The following is a 22,290-nucleotide window of genomic DNA, read 5'->3' on the forward strand; positions in this document are numbered from 1 at the left end:
GAAGGAAACAAGGCTTACAACCAAGGCTGAGTATAATCTTAAATATGGACTTTTAATGGAAAAGAGAACTTTTAATTATTTCTGATGAAAACACCAGAGCTGATTCAAGAACTCTCAAATGCAAACACAAAAGCCCAAAGAAACCTAGAAAGGTACATGGATTTGAGAATTTGGAAGAAGCTGTAGAATGTATAGTGCTAACATTTTAGTTTAGAAAAAGAAACAAGTTATCCCTTCAGAACCTTAATGTCTTCAAAGGTACTGAGGGAATTAAATAAGAAAAATAGAAATCCTGAGAGGAAAGAGAAGGAAGGGCAAGAATGTAGAAAGGAGGAAAGGTAATGGAACGATTTCTCATAACTGAGGGCTATGAGAAGGGATGAAGGGATGGAGGAGTGGGCATCAGATGAACTTCACTATTATCTGAAATGGATAAAGGAGGGTTGAACAAACATAGAGTTTGGTGAAGCAATCCATCAAACTCAACAAGAAAACAAGGGAAGGGGTAGAGTTAGGAGGCTAGGGAGAGTGAATGGTTGTAAACAAAACAAAGTTCCTCATCTTCAAAGAGGAGTAAAAGAGCAAAAAAGAAAGAGAAAGGAAAAGAAACAGAACATAAGGGAATGCCTTGGAATGCCTCTCAGACAACTGAGGAGTAGCCGAATAAATTGTGACATATGACCATAATGGAATATTATTGTATTGCATAAAACGATGAAAGCAGACTCAAGAGAACCCCGATCAGTATAAAAATTGAACAGAACCGGAAGAATCCATACATTGATTAAAATACTGTGAAAGAAAGCGCTGACAAACTGAACAATTAAGATCCAGACAATGATCACTTTTCCAGAAGACTGATGAGGAGGCACTTCTTGGCAGAGGGATGACAGACTACAGATGCCCAATGAGGCATATGTTTTCAAACAAGCTGTGAAACACTTAAGAACCAAGATCAACAAAATGGCCAAGACTCCAGAGGACTGATGAAGTTTTCCACTTCTTGCACAAAAGGTGAAGGACTAGAGGTAGAGCATGAGATATATATTTTCAGACAGCCAGTGATTGGATTTTTTTTTTTAACTATAACTGTTACAAGGAGGACTTTTATTTAGGGGTAGAGGAGAAGAGAGGAATATATTAAAGGAGAGTAATGATATCCTAATCAAACATGAAAAACAACAACAAAAAATACACAGAAGAGAGCAGAAAGAAGTTATGAAGGGGATTGAGACAGGCAGGTCAATGTTGTATTTACTGCTTAACTGAAATGGGAAACCATAAAGCAATTCAGCAGTGAAGTTCAGCAACTGGGTATCACTCCATTTTGGTTTTGCCCAATTCCTTGTGAGATGTTTCTCTTTGAGGGGGTAGAGAGGTTTTTCTACCTCCTGTTACTTGGAAAAAAATCATTTTATCAACATTATCAATCATCTTCTCTATTCCTAAGAGTTTCTGAATGAATAATGTTACTCTATTGCAATATCTGACTGTATAAGCACACAGAAGCAACAAGAAGAAAAAGGCTAAGTATAGATTTTGAAACTATGTACCTTTCTTATTATTTCTCTAATGTCTTCTAAGTCTTCAGGTACCTAAATCAGATTAGATTTAATTGTGTTACACACACACCGCCCCCCCCCCCAAAGATACTTTAAAAGAGAACCACGCTTTCCTATACAATCCTTTTTCTGTTCTTTGTATAAGGAAATGGTTATGTTTGTTGATGTCTGTTATGTTCATAATAATAAAAAATAAAATGTTTTTAAAATTATCTTCATTTCTGTTACTGTTTCCTTTTAATAAGTCCCATTTCTCTTGTCTCATCTTCAAATTTTGTTCTCTTTTCCTCTCCACTGGTTTCTTGTACTTGACTGACTTTCCTCTATATTTTATTTATATGTGTATTTAGCTATGTTCCTCCTAATATTATACCATATATCTAGAATTCTAACTTCTATCACTTATTGTTTATTCTTAGGAGATTTTTTTTCTGATTGCCTTTCTATAATGGTCCTTTCTTGATTTAAACTCCTGTTAGCAATGTGGTACAGTTGAAAGAGCTTTGGGCTAGAAGTCAGAAGACTAGATTCTGCCCCTTATAAGCTCTGTGTCCTTGGGCAGTCATCTACCCTCTCTGAAACTTAGGCTCTTCATCTATCAATTGGGGATAACAATACCTGCCTCCAAGGATTGCTGTGAGGATCAAATGAAATCACTATGTAAACCGTAAAGCACTCCAGAAATATAAAATAGTATTAAAACTATAAAAAAAATTAAATATATACCTAATAATACCTAGAACTTACATAACTATGACAAACATAAGATATGATTGATTGAAATACAACACATACTTACCTCCTCTTCAATAGCAAACAATTTGACAATATTCTTGTGGTTTAATTTTTTTAAGACTTCAAATTCTCTCATCTGAACATCCACAGGACGAAGGAAACTTATGCTATTAAATACCTTGACCGCAAATAAATCACCAGTTTTCTAAAGAGAAAAATGTCTAATTAAACATATTATATAGAAAATTAAAATTACAACTATTCACATCTTTATAAATTATTTGGTACAATCTGGTACAAAGGCTTAAGTACAAATACTTAAACAAAAGTGTAAGAACTATGTCACATAAACACTTTCAGTTTCCATTATAACTATCATAACTTATCATAACTTAGGAAGTACTTAATCTACACATGAGAAAGACTGAACAAAATCTACTTTTAAATATGACATACGCTTAATATAATTAAGAGCACCATGCAGTTAAAGTGGGATACTACTAGCTTTTGTACCAGAAGAAACTTCATTCTATGACTTCAGAAACAACAGATATTATTTTGAGTACCTAAATATTTAAATTAATACACATTGAAACTCTACACATGAAAATCAATCAATATAAAAAATGATGTTGGGGAATGTCTAAACAAATTGTGATACGTGACTGTAATGCACTATTACTGTACGGTAATGATTATGATGAATACAGAGAAGCACAGGAAGATTTATATGAATTGATATAGAGTAACATAATGAAAATCAGGAAAACAAACACAATAACTACAAAAACGTAAATGGAAAAATTAATGACAAAATAACTGAAACAGAATGTCATATGATTATAATGACCAACCTGGCCCTCAAGAACAGATATGGGAAGGTACCTTCCCCACCCACCTTTTTTGCAGAGTTAAGAGACTATCACTGAGGAAGAATGGCTATAATGTCAGACTTCTTCAATGCTGGTTAGTTTGGCTGAACTGTCTCCCCCCCCCCCCCCCCCCCCCCGCCACCCTTTTATTCTTTGTTATAAGGGATGGCTTTCTGAAAAGGGGCTATTCTAGAAAATGCAGGTGATATAAAAGTAAAAGATATTACTAAAATTGTATTTTTATTTAAAAAACCAAAGATCACAATGAGCTCTTTGAAAAGCAGCAGATCTATAAAGCCAACAACAACATAAGAATCAACAAATTTTGGAGTTGTAAGGGCCCTTAGAAACCATATAGTCCCAACCCACTACTCAGCAGTAATTTCCGGGAGGTCATTGAGGTTCTCTCTACTTGAATACCTTTCAGCGGTGGGGGACTCACTAGTAGTGAGAAAACCCATGAGTATCAAGAAAAACCATTTCATTTGGTAGCAGCTATTTAAAGGTGACAATTCTTCCTCATACTGCACCATAATTTGCTTCTGTAATTTGCATTTCCTAGCTCTGCCTTTAGGAGCTAACTAAAACAAATCTCATCTCTTTTCCACATGATAGAAATTTATTCAAATATACTAAGACAGTCATTACATGTCTTCCCTACCAAGTCTTCTCTTTTCCAGGATATATGACCACTACTACTAATATTAATTTACATTTTCATCTTGGAGAAAGCCTCAATTTTCAGATTAGGCCACTTCTACAGGACTTTTTTTTTTTTTAAAGCTACAGTGAATCAGAGTTTCTTTCTTATTCTATTGAATAGAATAAGTTTGATCATGTAAGCTTAAAGTTTAGACTACTTAAAGTATTTTTTTCTGCTAAATTTCAAAGAAAACATTATATTAACATATGTTCCTGGCAGTTGGCAGATAAGATAAGAGTTCCTACTCTAAATAAACACTAAATCACAAGGAAACAAAAGTGAAACTTATCTATTTCACTCTCAGGCCCAAAGGAAATCTTAACTGCAAACAGCAATGGTTGCAATTTAAGTGGTTTCCTTTGTAATCCTATGTATTTCATTTTATCCATTTACAAACATTCTTCTGAGAAAGGAGGTCCATTGGCTAAACCAGACTGACAGCCAAAGGGGTCCCTTACACACACAAAAGTTAAAAACTCATACAATAAATTTAAAAACACATTCCAAATGGGGGTGGAGGACCCAAAAACATTCATCTTAGAGACAATTCAATCAACTAAGAAAAACTCTTTCAAATCAACGACCAAAAACAGCCTTCATAGTAGCCTTAAACAGTATATTTTGGAGTACAACTTAATTACTGCTTGCTTAAGTCACTTTTCTGCTGTCATCCTGGATCTGTGAAGGTGTCTCCTCCTTGAATTTACCACCTCTCCCCTTTTTACTCTGCAGTTCACTTGCATATAGTGCCCACTGCAAACTAGTAAATACAAAGTGCCTTCAGAGGCACAGCTGTATAGCGGACAAAGTATTGAATGTGGAGTTGAGAGACCTGGGGACAAATCACACCTCTGAGATACAATGGGGTATGATCACTTAAATTGAGCCTCAGTTTCTTCATTTGTAAAATGGGGTAATACCTACATTACTTCACAGAACTATTGTCAGACTCAAATGAGATTTCAGAGTATAACTCGTTTCAACAGTTTCCTTGTATGTATGTATGTATGTGGGTGTAGATGTATAAATAGTTATTTTAAACATGTTTCAACATGTTTCTCCATATATATGTATGTGTGTATATATGTATGTATATAAAGTCAGTTATCATACAATGTCTCTCCTCCTTTTCTCAAACTCCTTCAAAAAACTGTCTATATTATATCCTGACTTTACTTCCACTCCTCCATGGGGTCTTTGCACTCTGGCCTCTGATCTCATCACTCAGCTGAAGAGGCTTTCTCTGAGTTTACCAAGGATCTCAATTACCAAATCTGATAACCCTTTCTCAATCCTAATACCTCTTGATCTCTCTGCTGTATCTGACACTAATAACCACCCTCTCCTTCCGCACTCTCTCCATCCTGGGTATCCATGACATTATCCTCTCCTGGTTCTCCTGCTACCTATTCGACTGTTCCCTCTCAGGTTCTTTGGGGTCATCATCCATATTATGCCCTCTAACTGTGAGTGTTCCTCTAGGTTTTGTTCTTGGGTTTCTTGTCTACATAATCATGGTAACATCATCAGCACCTGCGTTTAAGTGTCACCTCTATGCAGATGATTATTCCTTGAAAGCACTAGTCGCTCCTCAAGTATGAGAACTGCATCATCAGTCACCTATTGGACATTTCAAACTGGATACTTCAAAGGCATCTTAAGGCATGTTCCAAACTGAATTCATCTTTCCCCTAAACCCTCCCATCCTCCAAACTTCCTTATTTCTGCTGATGGCACCACCATCTTTCTAGTCTCACAGGTTTAAAATTTTGGAATCATCCTTCACTCCTCATTTTATCCAAATCTTGCCATTTCAATCTTCCCAATCTCTCACATTTGACTCTTTCTCTTGACTCGTACAGCTACTACCTTAGTTTAGGCCCTCATCACCACTCATCTAGATTATTTAAACAGCTTTCTTCTTAATTGGACTCTTTGCTTCAAGTCCCAGACCACTCCAGTGCATCTTACTGTCAAAGTAAGTCAAAGTAAACTTCCTTAAGGAAACTCTTTGCTCAAAAAGCAATCAGTCTTTTACAACTCTGCTCCTCAACATCTCCACCTTAGGCTCTCAACCCTCTAGGGCAGAGGTTCTTCATTCGGTATCCATGAACTTAAAAAAATTGATAACTACATTTCAATATAATTGTGTTCCTTAGTCTATTTTATTTATGCATTTAAAGTCATTATTCTGAGGGGTTCACGTTATAATTTTTTACCAGCCTGCCAAAGAAGTCCATGATACAAAAAAGTTTAAGAATACCTGTTTCAGGATCACATCATTGCACGTTCATTAAGTATATTCAGTTTTCAGTTATCAAAGCCTAGTGACAAATTTACTGAGAGCAGCTAGTTACTTCTTGCCTCACTAATCTTTGGTTTTGATTCCTTCTCAATGAGTTGGCTAACTTACCACCTAAAGCATAAAAGGTCTAGCCACTGGGAACTTGGTGTTCATTCAGGTTCAGCAGAATTTCTACTGCCCTGCAGGGATGCCTTTCTGACCTAACACTGTAGTTGTCATGATCAATGTGGAAATGTGAAGGGAGTAGTGATTTATTTTTATTAATGAGGAATTTTAGACTTTTTAACCTGTTTCTGGCTGTTTATCCCAGGCCTAGATCTAGCTTCCCTCAAGTCTCACCTACAACTCCACCTTCTGCAAGAAGCCTCTCCCAGTCTTAGTGCCACCCTCTGAATTATCTCTAATTTATCCTGTATATATCGTTTGTACCTGTTGTTTGCACATAACTTTCCTGTAAGCTCCTTGAGAGCAAGAATTGCTTTTTGCCTTTCTTTGTATCCCCAGAACTGAAGCACAACTTAGCCTGATAGTTAGGGGCTTAATAAGTGACTTGACTTCTTGCTGTTGACTTTATGGGTTGCATTATATTCTAATCGTGTACCCAGCTCTTCCTTACTGGTCTAAATCAGGTCCAAAATAGAAGTTCCTCTTGCTGGTTTTTCCATCTTCTGAAGGAATTTCTGCATGGAATGTCTCACTGTTCAGCTTTCCTGAAGGGAAACCTTTAGCAGAAGTAAAGGAGATGAGTCCACCCTCATGACTGAATCAGGGCCTCAAGCCCTTTTTACCTTCTACTCTGCGAACCCACCATCCCTTTCTTTCTCCTGTAATCTATTCCCACTTGCCATTGATCCTCATCCAAACATTCTGTGCCACACTTCCCCCTCAAGCTACTCTATCTCCACACAGAATAACTTCTTGATACACAATCACAATTAGAGCTGCTCCACTGCCCCTACTATAGAATCTGCTCCTTTTATATAAAGTATACCCTTCTACAGCATAAGTCATAATTTAACCAAGCTTCAATATGAAGTTACATCTACTTCCTCGGGTTAAGAACTCTAGTTCACTTCCATGTTCTGCACACTGGTGTAAAGATATCTGAGACCAATCAATCAACAAGCACTTATTGAAGACCTATTATGTTCTTGGCACTGTGCCAGAAACACAAAGCTCAAAATGAAACAGTACTGGGTCTCAAAAATCTTTTTATTTTCCATGGGGATACAATATGTACAACTACAAATAAATACAAAATATGTACGAATCAATACAAATTAGTTTGGGGGGAGAAACGACCAGCTACAGAAATCAGAAAAGGCTTCATGTACAAGGTGAACTCAAACTGAGTTTGGAAGGAAATTAAGGATTCTAAAGAATGAATGAAAAAACATTTAACTATAGGTATGGAACACTTCATATAATGTTAAGACTTTTTTGGATAGTTTTGCTGAACTTCTTTCCTCTTTATCACTCTCTTTGGGAGTGTGGTACAATGGGAAATGTAGATGACATAAAACAAAAGATATAAATAGAAATGTATATTAAAAAAAGAAAAATAATTTATTAAGTGCTTAGCACTGTACTAAGATGCGGGGAATACAAACAGAAAGGAAAGACAGTTCCTGCTCTCAAAAGAGATCACATTCTAAGGGGGATGGAGAGGCAACACAATTGGAGGGTCCAGCTGCAGGGCTAGTGGAAAGGCCGAGGGATTCTTAAGGTATGGTAGCAGGACGGATGACAGGTGCCAGGGTTCCTTGATATGCTTCTGCAGAACAGATGGTAAAGCTGGGAGGTCTGAAGAAAGAAACAGCAGGGCAGATGGAGATAACCAAAGTCAGTGATTGAGCTGGAATTCAATCCAAGGTTATCTGACTCCAAATCCAGCACTCTTTTCACTGCATCACATTGTCCCTGGCCATTAGTTCTTGAAAGTAGGTCCCCCTAAGTTACATGATTATGTAGATGTGAGGAGGAACGCATTCCAAGCATGGTAGTCAGACCATGCAAAAGCACAGAAACTGGAGATGGAGGATTGTGTGTGAGGAATGGTGAAAAGGTCAGTTTGATTGGACTCACAGAATGTGTGAAGGAGAGTAACATACGATAAAGCTGGGAAAGTAGGTGAAGGGCTTTAAATAACAAACAAGGTGGCACAGTGGACAGAAGGTTGGGCCCAGAATAAGGAAAACCTGAGTTCAAATCCAGCCTCACAGACTCAGCAGCTGCGTGACTTTGGGTAAGTCACTTAAACTGTTTGCCTCAATTCTTCTCAACTATAAAATGGAGATAACAATTGTACCTACCTCCCAGGGTTATTGTAGGGATCAAACAAAATATTTTTAAAGTGTTTAGCCTAGCACACAGTAGATGCTATACAAATGCTAGCTATAATGCTAGAGAAAGTAAGAGCCATTGGAATTTAATGGCTAGAGGATCACAAGGTCAGACCTATGCTTTAGGAAAATCACTCAGGCAGTTAATACGGAAAATAAAGTGAAGGGAAAGACTTGAGACAGAGACTAATTAGGAGGCTGACACAACAGATTAGTGGCCATATAAGTCAAGTTGTGAAATGAGGTTAACTCTAAGGTTGTAAACCTGGTGGACCAGAAAGGGTTGTGGAAACTTAAACAGAACCAGGAAAGGTCATAAGAGGGATGAATTTGGTGGGCAAGACAGTGAGTTCAGTTTTGGACTTGCTTAGTTTGAGGTGGCTAGGAGACCTTTAGTTTAACAGGCAATTGGTAATGTGAGACTGGAGCTCAGGAAAAAGTCTAGTGTGATTATATGGATCTGGGTATCATTTGCTTAGAGATGACAACTATGGGGGGCAGACAAGGTTATCAATAAAGAGTATTAAGTAAAGAAAACCACCCAGGACTCAGCCTTTAGGACGTATCAATACTTTCCCAATTCCTAGATATTGTTTTCTTTGAATCACCAGCACCTCCATCATTATTCTTTCTATATTATGTATTACTTTCTGTGACATTTGCCTTGGCAGTTCATAGGTACAGATTTCTCTCTTCTCTTCTATATTCATTTCAAAGTCCTTTTAATCAGATCTGTAAATTTCCAAATTTTCTTTCGTCTCTCAGATGTGCTCCATCCCTAGCCTTTATCTTAAGCCTCATCCCACAATTCAAGTCTTATTTTAACACCAGCTGCTATTTCCATATTTTTTTGTCCTCTTTAAAGTCTATGCCTTCAATTAACAATACTGATGATAACATTGCCTCTGTCTCTAAAGTCTTCAAAATTCACTGCCTAAGGATGTTACGATCCCTAGAGATGCTTAACAGGTTTCTTCTGGCAGAATCACATGTTCCTTCATCAATCACCAGGAATGGTGGTCATTGGATGTCAGTCAAATGGTGGTCAATACTGGATGTCAGATTTAACAAATCTTATAAGGACCCAGTTACACCCCAGATAAGCACCTGGGTAAGAGAGTATACCACCTGTTTATTCACATTAAGCTGACAAAAGGCCCTCAGCAGAGAGCTGACAACCACGTTTATTTTTTCCTTGTGGCCAACACAAGATGTTCTTCTTCCTGGTGACATCTATAAATACTCTCATAATTCTTCTGCTTTCTCTTCAAAGCATCCAATTCTACCTTCAACGAAGACGATCAAAACTATTATATAACTGTACCAGTTCAGTGTTCCTTGTTTCCTTCTTTTTTTCGGGTAACATCCTTTTATTCTCTAATCTCCTGACAGTGGTTCAGATCTCTCTGTCTTCTTTCTTTTCTTCTTAAAGTACTTTTTTCCGCTCTTTAAGGGAACACTTCATCCTCCCTGGTAATTAAGAGAAGAGAAAGGTGTTTCTCCAGCCATTCCACCTTCCCCAAAGGACAGCAACCTGCATTTTCTACACATGGAGACATTAACTGGCTTTGGAAGGAACACGTAAAATCTCTGCAAGTTGAGAAAAGGTTTCGTTCATCTTCCACACTCATGGAAATGGAGACCCTCAATCCCCTGTGACTCTAACTGGAAACTCTTTCAGCCAAGTGCTACAACAAACTTCCTGATCCCTCAAAAAAAAAAAAGACTTATGGGAGGAAAATATAATTTCAAAATATTTGAAAACATGCTACAGGGTTCAGACATCAGATTTGGGTTTTTTGGTCCCAACAGACAGAAGAAGGAAGAAAAAGCAGAAATTGTGGAGATTTTAAACAAGAGTTATAGAACTAGATTTTGGTTCAAGATGTGGAAGAATTTCTCAACAATTAGAACTGTCCAAAAATGCAATGAGCTGCTGTAGGAGGTGAGATTTCTATAGTACTGGAGGCCCTCAAGCAAAAGATAACACTATTATGGATATTATAGAGAGGATTCCTATGCTGGCACGAATCTAATTAGGATGACATCTAAAAGTCCTTCCAACCAACCCTGAGATTCTATGAGTTTTCAACTACCCATCTCTGGCTGACTAGCAGGAACGTAGTGGTGTACTCTGAGTGCCAAATTCTGTGACACTGTCATGTGTTTCCCTTGATATATAAGAGCTCAAGCACATACACAGTCAGTTCTGGAACAGAAACAATCAATGTGTCGCCCAGTTTATATTCACATTATAAAACGACTCTTTGATTTAAAAAAAGCTAAAAGTTAATTTCCTACATTCTTATACTGTGGTACCACTTTTTTCCATGCTAGAAATCTGTAAGCCATCATCATATCTTCTTCTCAGCTTTAAAGTACCCACAAACCACAACACTGACTTCCAGTTCCAACCTTCCCTGGGGAAATGTCCAGTTTGTAAGCCAACTCCCTATTTCTCAAGGTTTATGATAAATAAAAAGTAGTTCATAATACCACAGCTCAAAATGGCCTTCTCTCTGTTCCTTACATATGGTACAGCATATTTCAACCCTTTGCCTTTTGACCGCCAATCCCCTTTGCCTGGAATGTACCACTTTCCTCCTCAAATCCCTTTTTTCCTTTAAGACATAGCTCAAACAATATCTTTACATGAGTATTTTCCTGATTCCAATTCCTAATGCCATTCCTACCAGACCACCTTGTACTTATTTATATTTATTCTTTTTATGTTTATTCTGCATATGCTTATATGTGTATATACTGTCTCCTCTGTCCATCCTTTGTATTTATATCACCAGCCTCACACTGTGCCTGACTTCAGAAACCACCCAGTCCTACCCCTTCATTTAGCAGACCAGGAAATTCCTCCCCTACAAAAAAGGTTAGAGATTCCAAATTTAAGGGATAATAATTTAAAAGGTTCTAAATACAAACTAGCACACCACAAGTCCTTATGACAGTTATGTTACACTTTTAAAAAGCCCTACGTACAAAATTCCAAACACTCAAAACTGACAAACTGGGTTCATTTTAGCACTATAAAATGATTTGATTTACAAAATGAATGATTCAGGTTACATATACTGCTATTATTATTATTATTATTATTACTATCTCTCTCTCTCTCTCTCCCTCTCTCTCTCTCTCTCTCACCTATTTTCAGAGTTAGGAACCCGGGAATTGTCTTTAATTTTTCTCTCCTATCTAATGTTGCCAAGTCCTATTATTTCGCCCCTGAAATCTCTGATCTACACTGTCTTCTTTCCTAATTCCACCACCATGTTCCAAATCCTTCTGGATTACTCCATTAATCTTCCCAGTTGGTTTCCCTACTTCTTTCTACCTCCAATCTATCCTGTATATTGTTGCCAGCTAATCTTTCTAATTCTAGGTTTCATCATTTCACCTCCCAGTTCAACAACCTATGAAAGGCCCTCTATTGCCTGAAACAAAATCCAAACTTCTACCCAGATTTTAAAGGTTCTCTACCTATCCACTCTTATGTCCCAATAACCCTCAACATTAACTCTCCCCTCTGAGGCAGACTTTGGTCCTCATTCTCACTCAGAAAACAAGTAATATTTAAGACATCTCTTTATTGTTTAACATAACTTTAAATAAAATAACGAAACTTTTGTATTTTTGTTTGAGTAGGCTCCATGTAAGAGTATTTATACAAAAATAAATTATACATTATTGAGAATATGAATGAGAGCTTTATAAGCTCTAAAATTCTAAAATTTTTCTCCACACTAACCTTATGTCTTCCACGAAAGACATTTGCAGTGGCTCCTTGCCCTAGGATATCAGATAGGAGCCACAGATGATTAGAAGTACTCTGCATTTCTGCTTGATTAGGGAATCCTCTTCAAATACTGAGGGGAAAAAGATTTAAGACATATGTATTTATAGATATCTATAAAATATATACACACATTTAAGTATATTAAATTATTATTTCTTCAAAGTATACAAACAGTTCAATTTCAAAGGAGTTTTCAACAACTACCTTATAAACTAAAATGCTGAACGAACTATGAAGAAACATTAAATGATGATGTCTCAACAATCTGTACAGACCCAAAGTAACCTATCAAAGGCACTAATCTATGAGCTCTCATACTACATGGAAATTCCAGAGAAAACTTCAATTACTCTTAGATTTTCTTTCTATAAAACAGGTTAAAGGCATATTACTTCCCAACTTTCTTTGCAAAGATTTTTGTAAAGAACAATTAAAAAATTATTTGTAGAATCCTCAAAGAACAGAAGATAAAAGAAAATTGTATAAATTTTCAGAAAAAGATTTTTAAGAGATTACTGTTTCCTTCTAGGCCAAGGTAAATGCAAAGTGTTTCAAAGAGCAAAATTTCAATTTAAATTCCTTAGCTGCAACCATGTATGTGTATTAAAAAATATAACCACGACTGAAAAGTGTGAAAAATGTCATCCTTCAGAGATTCTTGGCTTGCTTTTTTTTTTGGAGTAACCTGAAGTCTGCTTCCTCAGACATGCCACAATTTACTATGTATCTAAACACCTTTTAAAATTAAATATGATGCCTAAATTTAGGTAACTTTCCATTCAGAGGAAAGTCATGCACTATAACTTACATACTTAATGCCCTGGGGTCCCTGAGAGGTCAAATGGTATCTCCATAGTCACAAAGCCAGTATGTGTCATAGGCAGGACTTCAATTCAGATCCCTCTAAGACTGGGCCTCTATTCATAAATGCAGTCTGCTTCTCAGAATAAATTAGTATGGGCAGTGAAATATTTGAACGCATGCTGGACTAAGGGAAAACTGGGGTGCCACTATTATAGTAACTCCAATTTAATTCAAATATACATTTATAAAACTTCTACTACTTGCAGTTTACTATGACAGGAACTGTGAAAAACAATTTAATTAAGATGCATCCATAATTCTACATCCATAATTCTTAAAATCTGGTAGGAGAAAGTGACACATACACAAAGAAGTGGAGACAGTATGGCATGGTAGCTAAGGCACTGAGTTTGGAATAAGAAAGACCTGTGTTCAATCCTGCCTTAGATACTTTCTAGTTGTAAGACCCTGAGCAAAATCACCTCACTTCTCTGTGTGAGGAGGTTGGTGCTGATGGCCTCTAAGGTCCCTTCCAATCTTTAAACTATGGTCTTAGGAACATAATACAAAATACAACATGATAAATCTAAGTGTAGGAACAAAGAACTATGAAGTCTGAAGAAAGATTATTTCTGACTCTTTCTTGAAAGTTTCATGGAGTAGGTGGTTTTTGAGTTGAGTTTTAAAGAATGGGTAAAATTTCAATGGGTGACTCCGAGGGCAAGAGAGAGGTCAAACCATCAAGACTAAAGTACCTCACGTCTACCAACAGAGGAGTCCTGTCAGCTTGCTGTTTTCAGAACAAACTTGGGAAGTTAGTGAACTAGACATAGACATGAATCAAATCCCTACAAAAGTGTGCCCTTAGGAACACTACATGCAAAACCATAAGGGCGCTGCTTTCTTCCCACTGATGGACTTCTGCCAATTGTGGGTATAAAGCTTCCTTCTACCACTTTCTACATATCTAATACAAAATGAAAGAGTTTTGTTGGAAGGGGTGGAGGAGGGGGATCAAATTTCCCTATGACTAATGACCAATTTTTCCCCACAGGTTCTCTAAGGGGAAAAAAAAAAAGATGCTCAAAATCTGGTGAGATCTCTCATTAAACTCTGCTCATTCCTTATTCAATACCATCACCATGTATAATTATTAGGCTTTTAATATATGTATATGCTCTAATATATGTATATACTACATATATTATTAGATACTACACTATAATATACTATATAGTGTATAACTATACTATATATTGTTAGGCACTATGCTGTAGTATACTACATAGTGTATAAGTATGAGAGATATATTATTAGACACTATGCTATAATATACTATATATTGTATAACTATACTATATATATTATTAGGCACTATGCTATAGTGTATAACTATATGAAATATATTATAGACACTATGCTATAATATACTATACTACATATATTAGGCACTATGCTATAATACACTATATAGTGTATAACTTATGAGATGTATTATTAGACACTACACTTTAATATACTATATAGTGTATAACTATACTACATATATTATTAAGCACTATGCTATAGTCTACTATACAGTGTACACTATGTGTGACTAGGCACTATGCTATAGTCTACTACATAGTGCATGACTGTACTATATAATATACCATTAGGCACTATGTATAATATACCGTGTAATACATAGCTATACTATATACTGTGAGGCACTATACTGTCGCACAGTGACAGGAGGCTAAACGCAGACATCATAGGAAACAAGTTCACGAGATACAATCTGACCTGGTTTCACAATCACCAAAGCCAATGTCCTCTGATGCGGAGCTCAAACAACCGCTCTACACACCAGCAAAGCCAAACATGATTCAGCAGCCCTCCGAGTCCCAGCCCCCGAGATCGGGTACTTAGGAGCGGGGCAGAGACGGGGGGCTGGGTGGTGAGCCACCCCCCTCCACGCGTGGGGGGATGGGGCGGAATGTACCTGCCAGGTGGACCGGCTTGGGCAGCTCGCCAATGCTCCACAGGCAGGGAGTTATTAGACGGAGGGCTCCGGGAAAAAGACGCCCATGTTCCCGGGGACGCCGGACCGACACAGGGCGCACCGAAGCAGAGGCGAGCTGAAAAGGCCAAGGGCACTAATTAGGGAAGGACCCGAAGTGAGCGCGAGGGGGTGCAGATCTCACGCGCGGGGTGGAAACCGGGGCAGCTTCCGGAGTCGGTAAAGTTCACAACACGTCCCACGGAAGACCCCCCCTCAGCCCCCTTTCCCGAATCACGTCGGCTTTAAGTTTGCCCGAGGCGTTGTCTCCGAGGAAGTTTGGACTTCCTCCTGTTTTCCCCGAGGCCAGGGCCGGGCCGCACTAATGGGGTGGGTGCGGCCGGCTCCGGACGCCCGGTCCCGGGGAGAGGATGGAGGCTCCGGCCGCCCAGCCCCGCCCCCCCTCGGCTTCTGCCCGGCTCTGACTCAGCATTCCCTTCTCGGCCCCTGTGCGGGCCTCGGTCTTGGGAGCCCTCCGGGGCCCGGCCTGAGCCTGCCCGGCCGCCCCCGCCCCCACCGCCTCACTCACCGGGCGAGGGTCCCAGGCGCGGCTCGGCTTCCGCGGGCCTCCTCCTCACACCCCGGGCCACTTCCTGTTAGGCGAGCGCGGCCCGGGCAGCCACGTGACCGGCCCGAGCGTGCGCGCATGTGTGCGCGTGCGTGTGCGCGTGCCCTCCGGCCGGCCGGCCGCCCGACGTAGCGCAGCCCGGCAGCCCGGCTCCTCCCCTCCCCCTTCCCTTCCTCTCCCGCTGCTCCTCCTCTTCTCGCCCTCCTCCCCTTCTCGCCCTCCTCCCCTCTGCTCCTCCCCCCTCCGCTGCTACTCCTCCTCCCTCCCGCCCCCCTCCCCCTTTGCTCCTCCTCCCCTCCCCCTCCCCTCTGCTCCTCCTCCCCTCCGCTCCTCCTCTCCCTGCCCACCTCCTCCGCAGCTCCTCCTTCTGCTCCCGCGACGCTCCCTCCTCCTCACCTGTCACCCCTCCTCACCTGTCGCCCCTTTCCAGGATGGGGGTGTCCGATCCTCCAGCTTCCCGGGGTGGGGCCTTGCCTAGATGGGCTGTGCAGGCTGAGTTGGGGAGGGTGTGGCCGGCCAAGATGCTGCCCCACCCACCATGCCAGTGGCAAAGTGACCTACCGCTCTCCTTGGACTGGCAGAGCAAAGCGCCAGGCATCGGCAGCAAATGTAGACAGACGGCGCCAATCCGCAAAAAAAGAAGGGGGCGGGGGTAGAGGGCAGAACCTCCCCGTCCCTTCAGCCCCCCGCCCAGTGTGCTCCTGGGGAGCTTAGGGTCCAGTCCCATTTTGAAACGGCGATAACCGAGTGCACACCGAAGTTAGCAAGAACAAGGCAGGGGTTTCCAGAGCAAAAGAACCCCTTCTCCTTCCTCCCCACCCCTTCCCTTCCCCGCACTTAGCAACCTCGTGTAGACGGCGGGGAGGTGCGGTCTTCATCCTTCTCTGCCAAGTGCTTACTGAGAGTTGACAGCTGAATGGATGCTGGTTCTAAAGCTTACAATTCAACCCCTCCCCGCCTTGCCTTTTTAAAATTTAACACCTATTTTACCCATCCCTAGGTCCGCGGGTGGAGTTCAGTGTTAGCACATTATCCTGGGCAGCTTCTGGGGAATTCTTTCTATGGTCTTCCTCTCGGATTGTAATCAGATGGCTTGACTAGTTCCTTAAACTCTCATCAGGTAGATAGACTAAACTCATTTAATTAACTAGCTTAAATTCTAATGAGGTAGACTTATTAAACTCATTTAACGAATTAATTCATAAACTAGTTAAATTCATCCACCAGGGTACACAGTCTGAGAGCCACTGCAACAGCCCTAGGTAATGTCAAATACTGTTATTTAACCCAGTTAAAATCCAGAATTACGGGCTCTAGGTTCCTGGATGTTGAGCCATACCTGTTTCTCACAACTGTCACCAAAGAACAATAGTGTCCGTATATTACAGTTCATAAGGGATAAGGCCTACGTGTGTGTGCATCCTACTGCTATCACCGGTAATGTCTGGGTCAGTGCAGTGGATGGAGTCCTGGAGCTAGGTCAGGAAGACCTAGAGTTTCACACCCAGGTAGCAGGCAGGTCATGAAGAAGCCTCTCATACTACCTAGCTGTGTGACTCTGGGCAAGTCACCTAACTGGGGTGTGCTTCAGTTTACTCATCTGTAAAATGGGAATAATGACAGCATCTATTGCCCAGGGTTGTTGTGAGGATAAAATATTTATGAAAGTATTTCACAAACATTAAAGCACTATATAAATGCTATTACTATTATTATATGGAGAAAGAGAAAATACTATCAACAATAACTTATTCTTGTCCTACCATGCCCACCCTGATTTGGGACACTTATCTCTAGAACTAAGGCCTAGGCACCCAGATGTTTTCTCTAATTGATCTATTTTCAACACAGCTGACACAGCTCATTCCTTCCTTTGTTGAATATTTGTTGAATTCCTACCATCTGGCAAAGCACACTGTAACAAAATTTTTTTAGGTCCTAGTAATAACACATCATGCGTAATTCCAGATTTCACTTTTTCCCTAAATATAATGAAAACCTTTTTATTAGTAATTAATTCTACAAATTATGAAAATACCTGAAAATTTTATATTTGTACAAATTTTACAAAAGCACATTTCCCAAAATATGCCTATGGGACTGACAGTATAAGAATCATTACCATCATCATACAGACAAGAAACTGAAGATTGATAACCAAGTCTCTTGACTAAAAACAGTCCAGGTCCTTCCAGGGGCTCTTAAGCTTGGGATCTAAAACTTTTTTAAATTTTATTTTATTAAATGAATTTCAACACAATTGGCTTCCTTTGTTATCCCAATATATTTTATTTTATGCATTTGAAAACATGATTCTGAGTAGTCCATAGGCTTCCCCAGACTGCTAAAGGGGGACACACTAAAAAAACGTTAAGGAAGGTCCTCAAAAGGGTAAAGGAAGGCTTTCTTTCAATGAAGGTATGTGTTGAAAACACTGTCAAAGTCCCAGTAATGAATTCATTCTGTAACATAACATTCCAAAGTGGCATGGAAAAAAAATTTGTTGCCTGACATTTAACCAATCGATAGAACCTGTATGAAAGACATTGATTAGATGACAGACATCAAAGTTTCTTACAGGTATCAGAGTAAACTATCCACCAGCTAATCTATTGGGCTTTCACTTCCATATAGACACATATTTGTAGAAGCCATTTGTGCAGGTCTATGTAACAAGAAATTGTGACTAAATTCTCTCATCAAATCAACTTTTAGATGGATTTATATTACCCAGAGCAATGCTATTTACTAGGAAATTGCATAGTGCCAGCTCCAAATGCTCTCCAAGTATGAATTTCACGTTATCGAAAAGGGTATTTATCTGAATTTTAAATCAAACAATTTATTGAATCTAGTTTCTATGACTACAGTCACTTATTTTTTTCCTTCCATACGTGCCTATGGGAACATAGGTTTTTTCACACATAATTTGTATGATTCAGAAATGTTGAGGGGAGTCTAGGAGGGGAATATCCTCACATATATGGAAAATCCAAGTGATTTTGCCAGTTCCTACCCTACTCATAAGACTTAAAGCTGAAAGGAACCTTAGAGACCATCTAATCCAACTTCCTCATTTTACAGATGAGAAAACTGAGGCTCAGAGAGGCTGTGACTTGCCCAGAGCTACCAAGTGTCAAGGGCAGGATTTGAAAGCAGGTCTTACTAAACTCCAAGCTGTTAGGGTAATTTTCTCATGGGAGTTCTAGCTTCTCTCAGCAGAAGCTGAGGGTCACAACCTGTTGCGTGGCAAAAACAAGGAAGTCTCACATGAGCTCTCCTTTGCTGACACGCAGCTCCCACGGTTGGCTCGGCTCTCCTCTCATTGGGAGAAAAGTCCTACTCATATCCCTGATACGAGGGCTGCAGGTGTCCAGCAGACTTGGTAATTGGTTATCACGTGAAGATCATGCTTTGATCAGGTGTTACTAGGGATATAAGAAAGCTACTAGCACTTAATAAACGGAGCTTCTGCCATCTTGCTGTCTCCCGCCTCATCAATGTGCCTCCGGGTTAAGAGTATTGAGCTGGTCTCATGCTCACCACTGCAGCGGCCGCGTCACCAAGCAAAGCATCCTACCTACTCCACATTCAACAGGCATTTGTTAGATTTTTATTAAGTGCCAATTATGTGCCTGGCACAGTCTAGAACCTTGACTCTAGGTACTGGGGATACAAAGGCAAAATGAACCAGTCAATGTGTTCAAAGACTTTATTCTACTGGGAGGAAAACTTGTACACGGAACATTAAATACAAAAATATATTAAGTAATTTCTGGAGAGAGAGAGAGGAGGGCACTAGCCACTGGGAGGATTAGAAGAGGCTTCCTGAAGAGGGACGATCTTGAGCTGAGCTCTTAAGGAGGGAAGAGATTCTACAAAGTGAAGCTGAGGAAGGAAGGCAAGCCAAGCAAAAACAATAGTTTGTGCAAAGGCACCAAGAAGGGGGATGGAATGTCGGGTGGAAAGTAGAGTGCAAATAGGAGAATACGCAATTACCCTAGAAAGGTAGATTAAGATAAGATTATAAAGGACTTGAAAAGCCAAATACTGGAGTTTGTCTTTTATCCTAAAAGGAAAAGAAACCACATGACATGCTCTGACCTGCACTTTAGAAAGATCCCTTTAACAGCAGGGTAGACAGATTGGAAAAGGGAGAGTCTGGAGACAGAGGTTGCTGTTTGTCCTTTGTTCTCAAAGAGGACCATGATGTCATGGAGGTGATACCATGACATGCAAGTGAATTGGATTTAAGTGACGGAGGGCTGTGCAAAGTCACCAGCCTCATTTTCTTCCTGGAGCCATCTGTGTCCAGTGGCCAGATATGGATCAAGACAACTGGAGATGGCCTACAATGCAGTAAGGGACCATGGCTTTTTCAAACTAAGGTCTTTAAAGGGACTCAGTTTGACTGAGGCAGCGCCCATTCAGTGATTAAAGCTTAATAAAAAATGAGGCGAGGAGACCAGTTAGAAAGGCAGGCAAGGGAGCAAGCATTTATTAAGCACCTACTATGTTCCAGCTGATGGGGTGATGGGAACTAGACCCCTAAACAGAAAAGACAATGTCTTTGAAAGCAACCCAGTCCCTGAACTTTCTCATACATTTCAGCAGCCCAGATCACTGGTACCTCTGCCCAAGGCATCTGGCCGATTCCAGCCCACCTAGATACTCAATAATCCTTTCACTGTGTGCTCTCCAACCCACCCTAAACCACTTAACTCCTTTCACTGTCACACCTGGACCACCCCAGGCTATTTACCATTCCCTAATCTCATCCAAATCTTCTCACCTCTTTTTGTATATAAGTATCAATTTCACCCCATGAAGGTACAGATCCACTGGAATCTCACCTGCTCCTATAGGCTCACCTGCTCCTATAGGTGTTACAATAAACTTCACTACTTTGACTGAACGCTTGAGTACTCAAATTCTTTCCAGGCAGACTCACCCCGTACCTTTACATTTCAGGATTCTCAGCACCCCAAATCGCATCACAGCTACTGTGCTAAGCTTTATAAATATTATCTCATTATATTCAACAATTATATACAACACATTGTGAGGTAGATGCTATTATTATCCCTATTTTACAGTTGAGGAAACTGAGAGATAGAGGTTAAGTGACTTGTTCGGTGTTATACAGCTAGTATAAGCATCTAAGGATGGATCTGAACTCAGGCCTCCTTGACTCTAGGCCCAATGCTCAATTCACTTCTGCACCTAGCTATCCCTAGGGGACTGCAATTAGGAGACAAATGCAATAGTACAAGCAAGAGATAATTGATGGCCTAAAAGAGCACCACAAACAGCAACTGCTACCATGAAATGAAAAGGCACTTGCTCCTTGGAAGGAAAGCTCTGTCAAATCTGCACAGCATACTAAAAAGCAGAGACATCACCTTGCTGGCAAAGGTCTGTATGGTCAGAGCTATGGTTTTTCTAGTAACAATGTACGGCTGTTATTAGGAAAGGTGTTGCTGGAGAAGACTTTTGAAAGTCCCTGGGACAGCAAGGAGATCAAAGCAGTCTATACTTAACGAAATTAATTCAGGGTATTCCCTGGCAGGTCAAATACTGAAGCTGACGGTTGAATATTTTGGCCACATAATGAGAAGATGGGAGTCACTGGGAAAAAAAAACAAAAACCCTGATGTTGGGAAAGACTGAAGGCAAAAGGAAAAGGAGACAGCAGAGGATGAGATGAATAGAGTCTCATGGAAACAACATGAACTTGGACAGACTTCAGGAGACAGAAGATAGAGGGGCCTGGTGTCTGTGGTCCATGGGGTCATGAAGTGACAAATATGACTGAACAACAGTAGAGTAGTGGCTTCGTGACCAGAGAGCACAGCACAGATGTGAGATATGATGGCAAAGTAGAATTGAGAAGCCTTAACAGTAACAATAAATACTATAAGTAGGACATCCCTGTTGTTTCTACCTTTGCAACATCTCTCTGTATGTCCCCTTCTCTCCTAACACAGATACCAGCCTGGTGCAGATACTCTCTCAAGTACCTCACTCTCAGACTTACTGCAATAGCCTGCTGGTTGGTCTCCCTACTCTGGTTCACCTTCCACTCAGTTACCAAAGCGATCTTACTAAAGGGCAGGTCTGACCACGTCACCACTCCACACTTAGTCAATTCGAGCAGGTCCCTATTACCCCCAGGAACAAATTCCTTTTTGACATTTATAGTCATTTACAACCTTTGTAGACATTTTATACTTCACAGCTCTTCACGTACTCTACAATAGGGTAACACCAGCCTTCTTACTGTTCCTAGCACGAGATACTCAATGTCTTGACTGCATTTTCATTATCTCTGAAATGCTCTTCCTCCTCATCGTCACCTCAAGGCTTCACTGGTTTCCTTCAAGATACAGCTCAAATCCTACATCCTGCAGGAGTCTTTCTGGGTTTCACACCATCCCTCCTGCCACTCCTAAGTCAGTGCCTTTTCTGAGTTTAACTCTCAATTTACTTTGTATACATTTTATATGTACAAAGTTGTTTGTAAACCATCTTTCATTAGAATGTGCATTCT

General features: G+C 40.1%; 1 protein-coding gene across 3 annotated transcripts in view; it reads right to left on the reverse strand.

Annotated features, from left to right (window-relative positions):
- Positions 1 to 15,779, reverse strand: part of TBK1 (TANK binding kinase 1) — a 50,112-nt gene extending 34,333 nt beyond the window's left edge. The window contains exons 1-4 of one of the 3 annotated variants that reach the window (XM_027854163.1): positions 15,702 to 15,754; positions 15,116 to 15,251; positions 12,280 to 12,397; positions 2,362 to 2,502 (exon numbers count right to left, since the gene is read on the reverse strand). In XM_027854163.1, the coding sequence (XP_027709964.1) occupies positions 2,362 to 2,502; positions 12,280 to 12,366 (228 nt within the window). In that variant the 5' untranslated portion in view covers positions 12,367 to 12,397; positions 15,116 to 15,251; positions 15,702 to 15,754. Of the gene's footprint in view, positions 1 to 2,361; positions 2,503 to 12,279; positions 12,398 to 14,916; positions 15,075 to 15,115; positions 15,252 to 15,701 lie in introns of those variants that run through there. The other 2 variants (XM_027854164.1, XM_027854165.1) reach the window with 2 other exon arrangements.
- Between the last annotated feature and the right edge of the window lie 6,511 nt (positions 15,780 to 22,290).

This window comes from Vombatus ursinus, unplaced genomic scaffold (assembly GCF_900497805.2).
Source record: "Vombatus ursinus unplaced genomic scaffold, bare-nosed wombat genome assembly UNPS02010320.1, whole genome shotgun sequence".
NCBI classification, from domain to species: Eukaryota; Metazoa; Chordata; class Mammalia; order Diprotodontia; family Vombatidae; genus Vombatus; species Vombatus ursinus.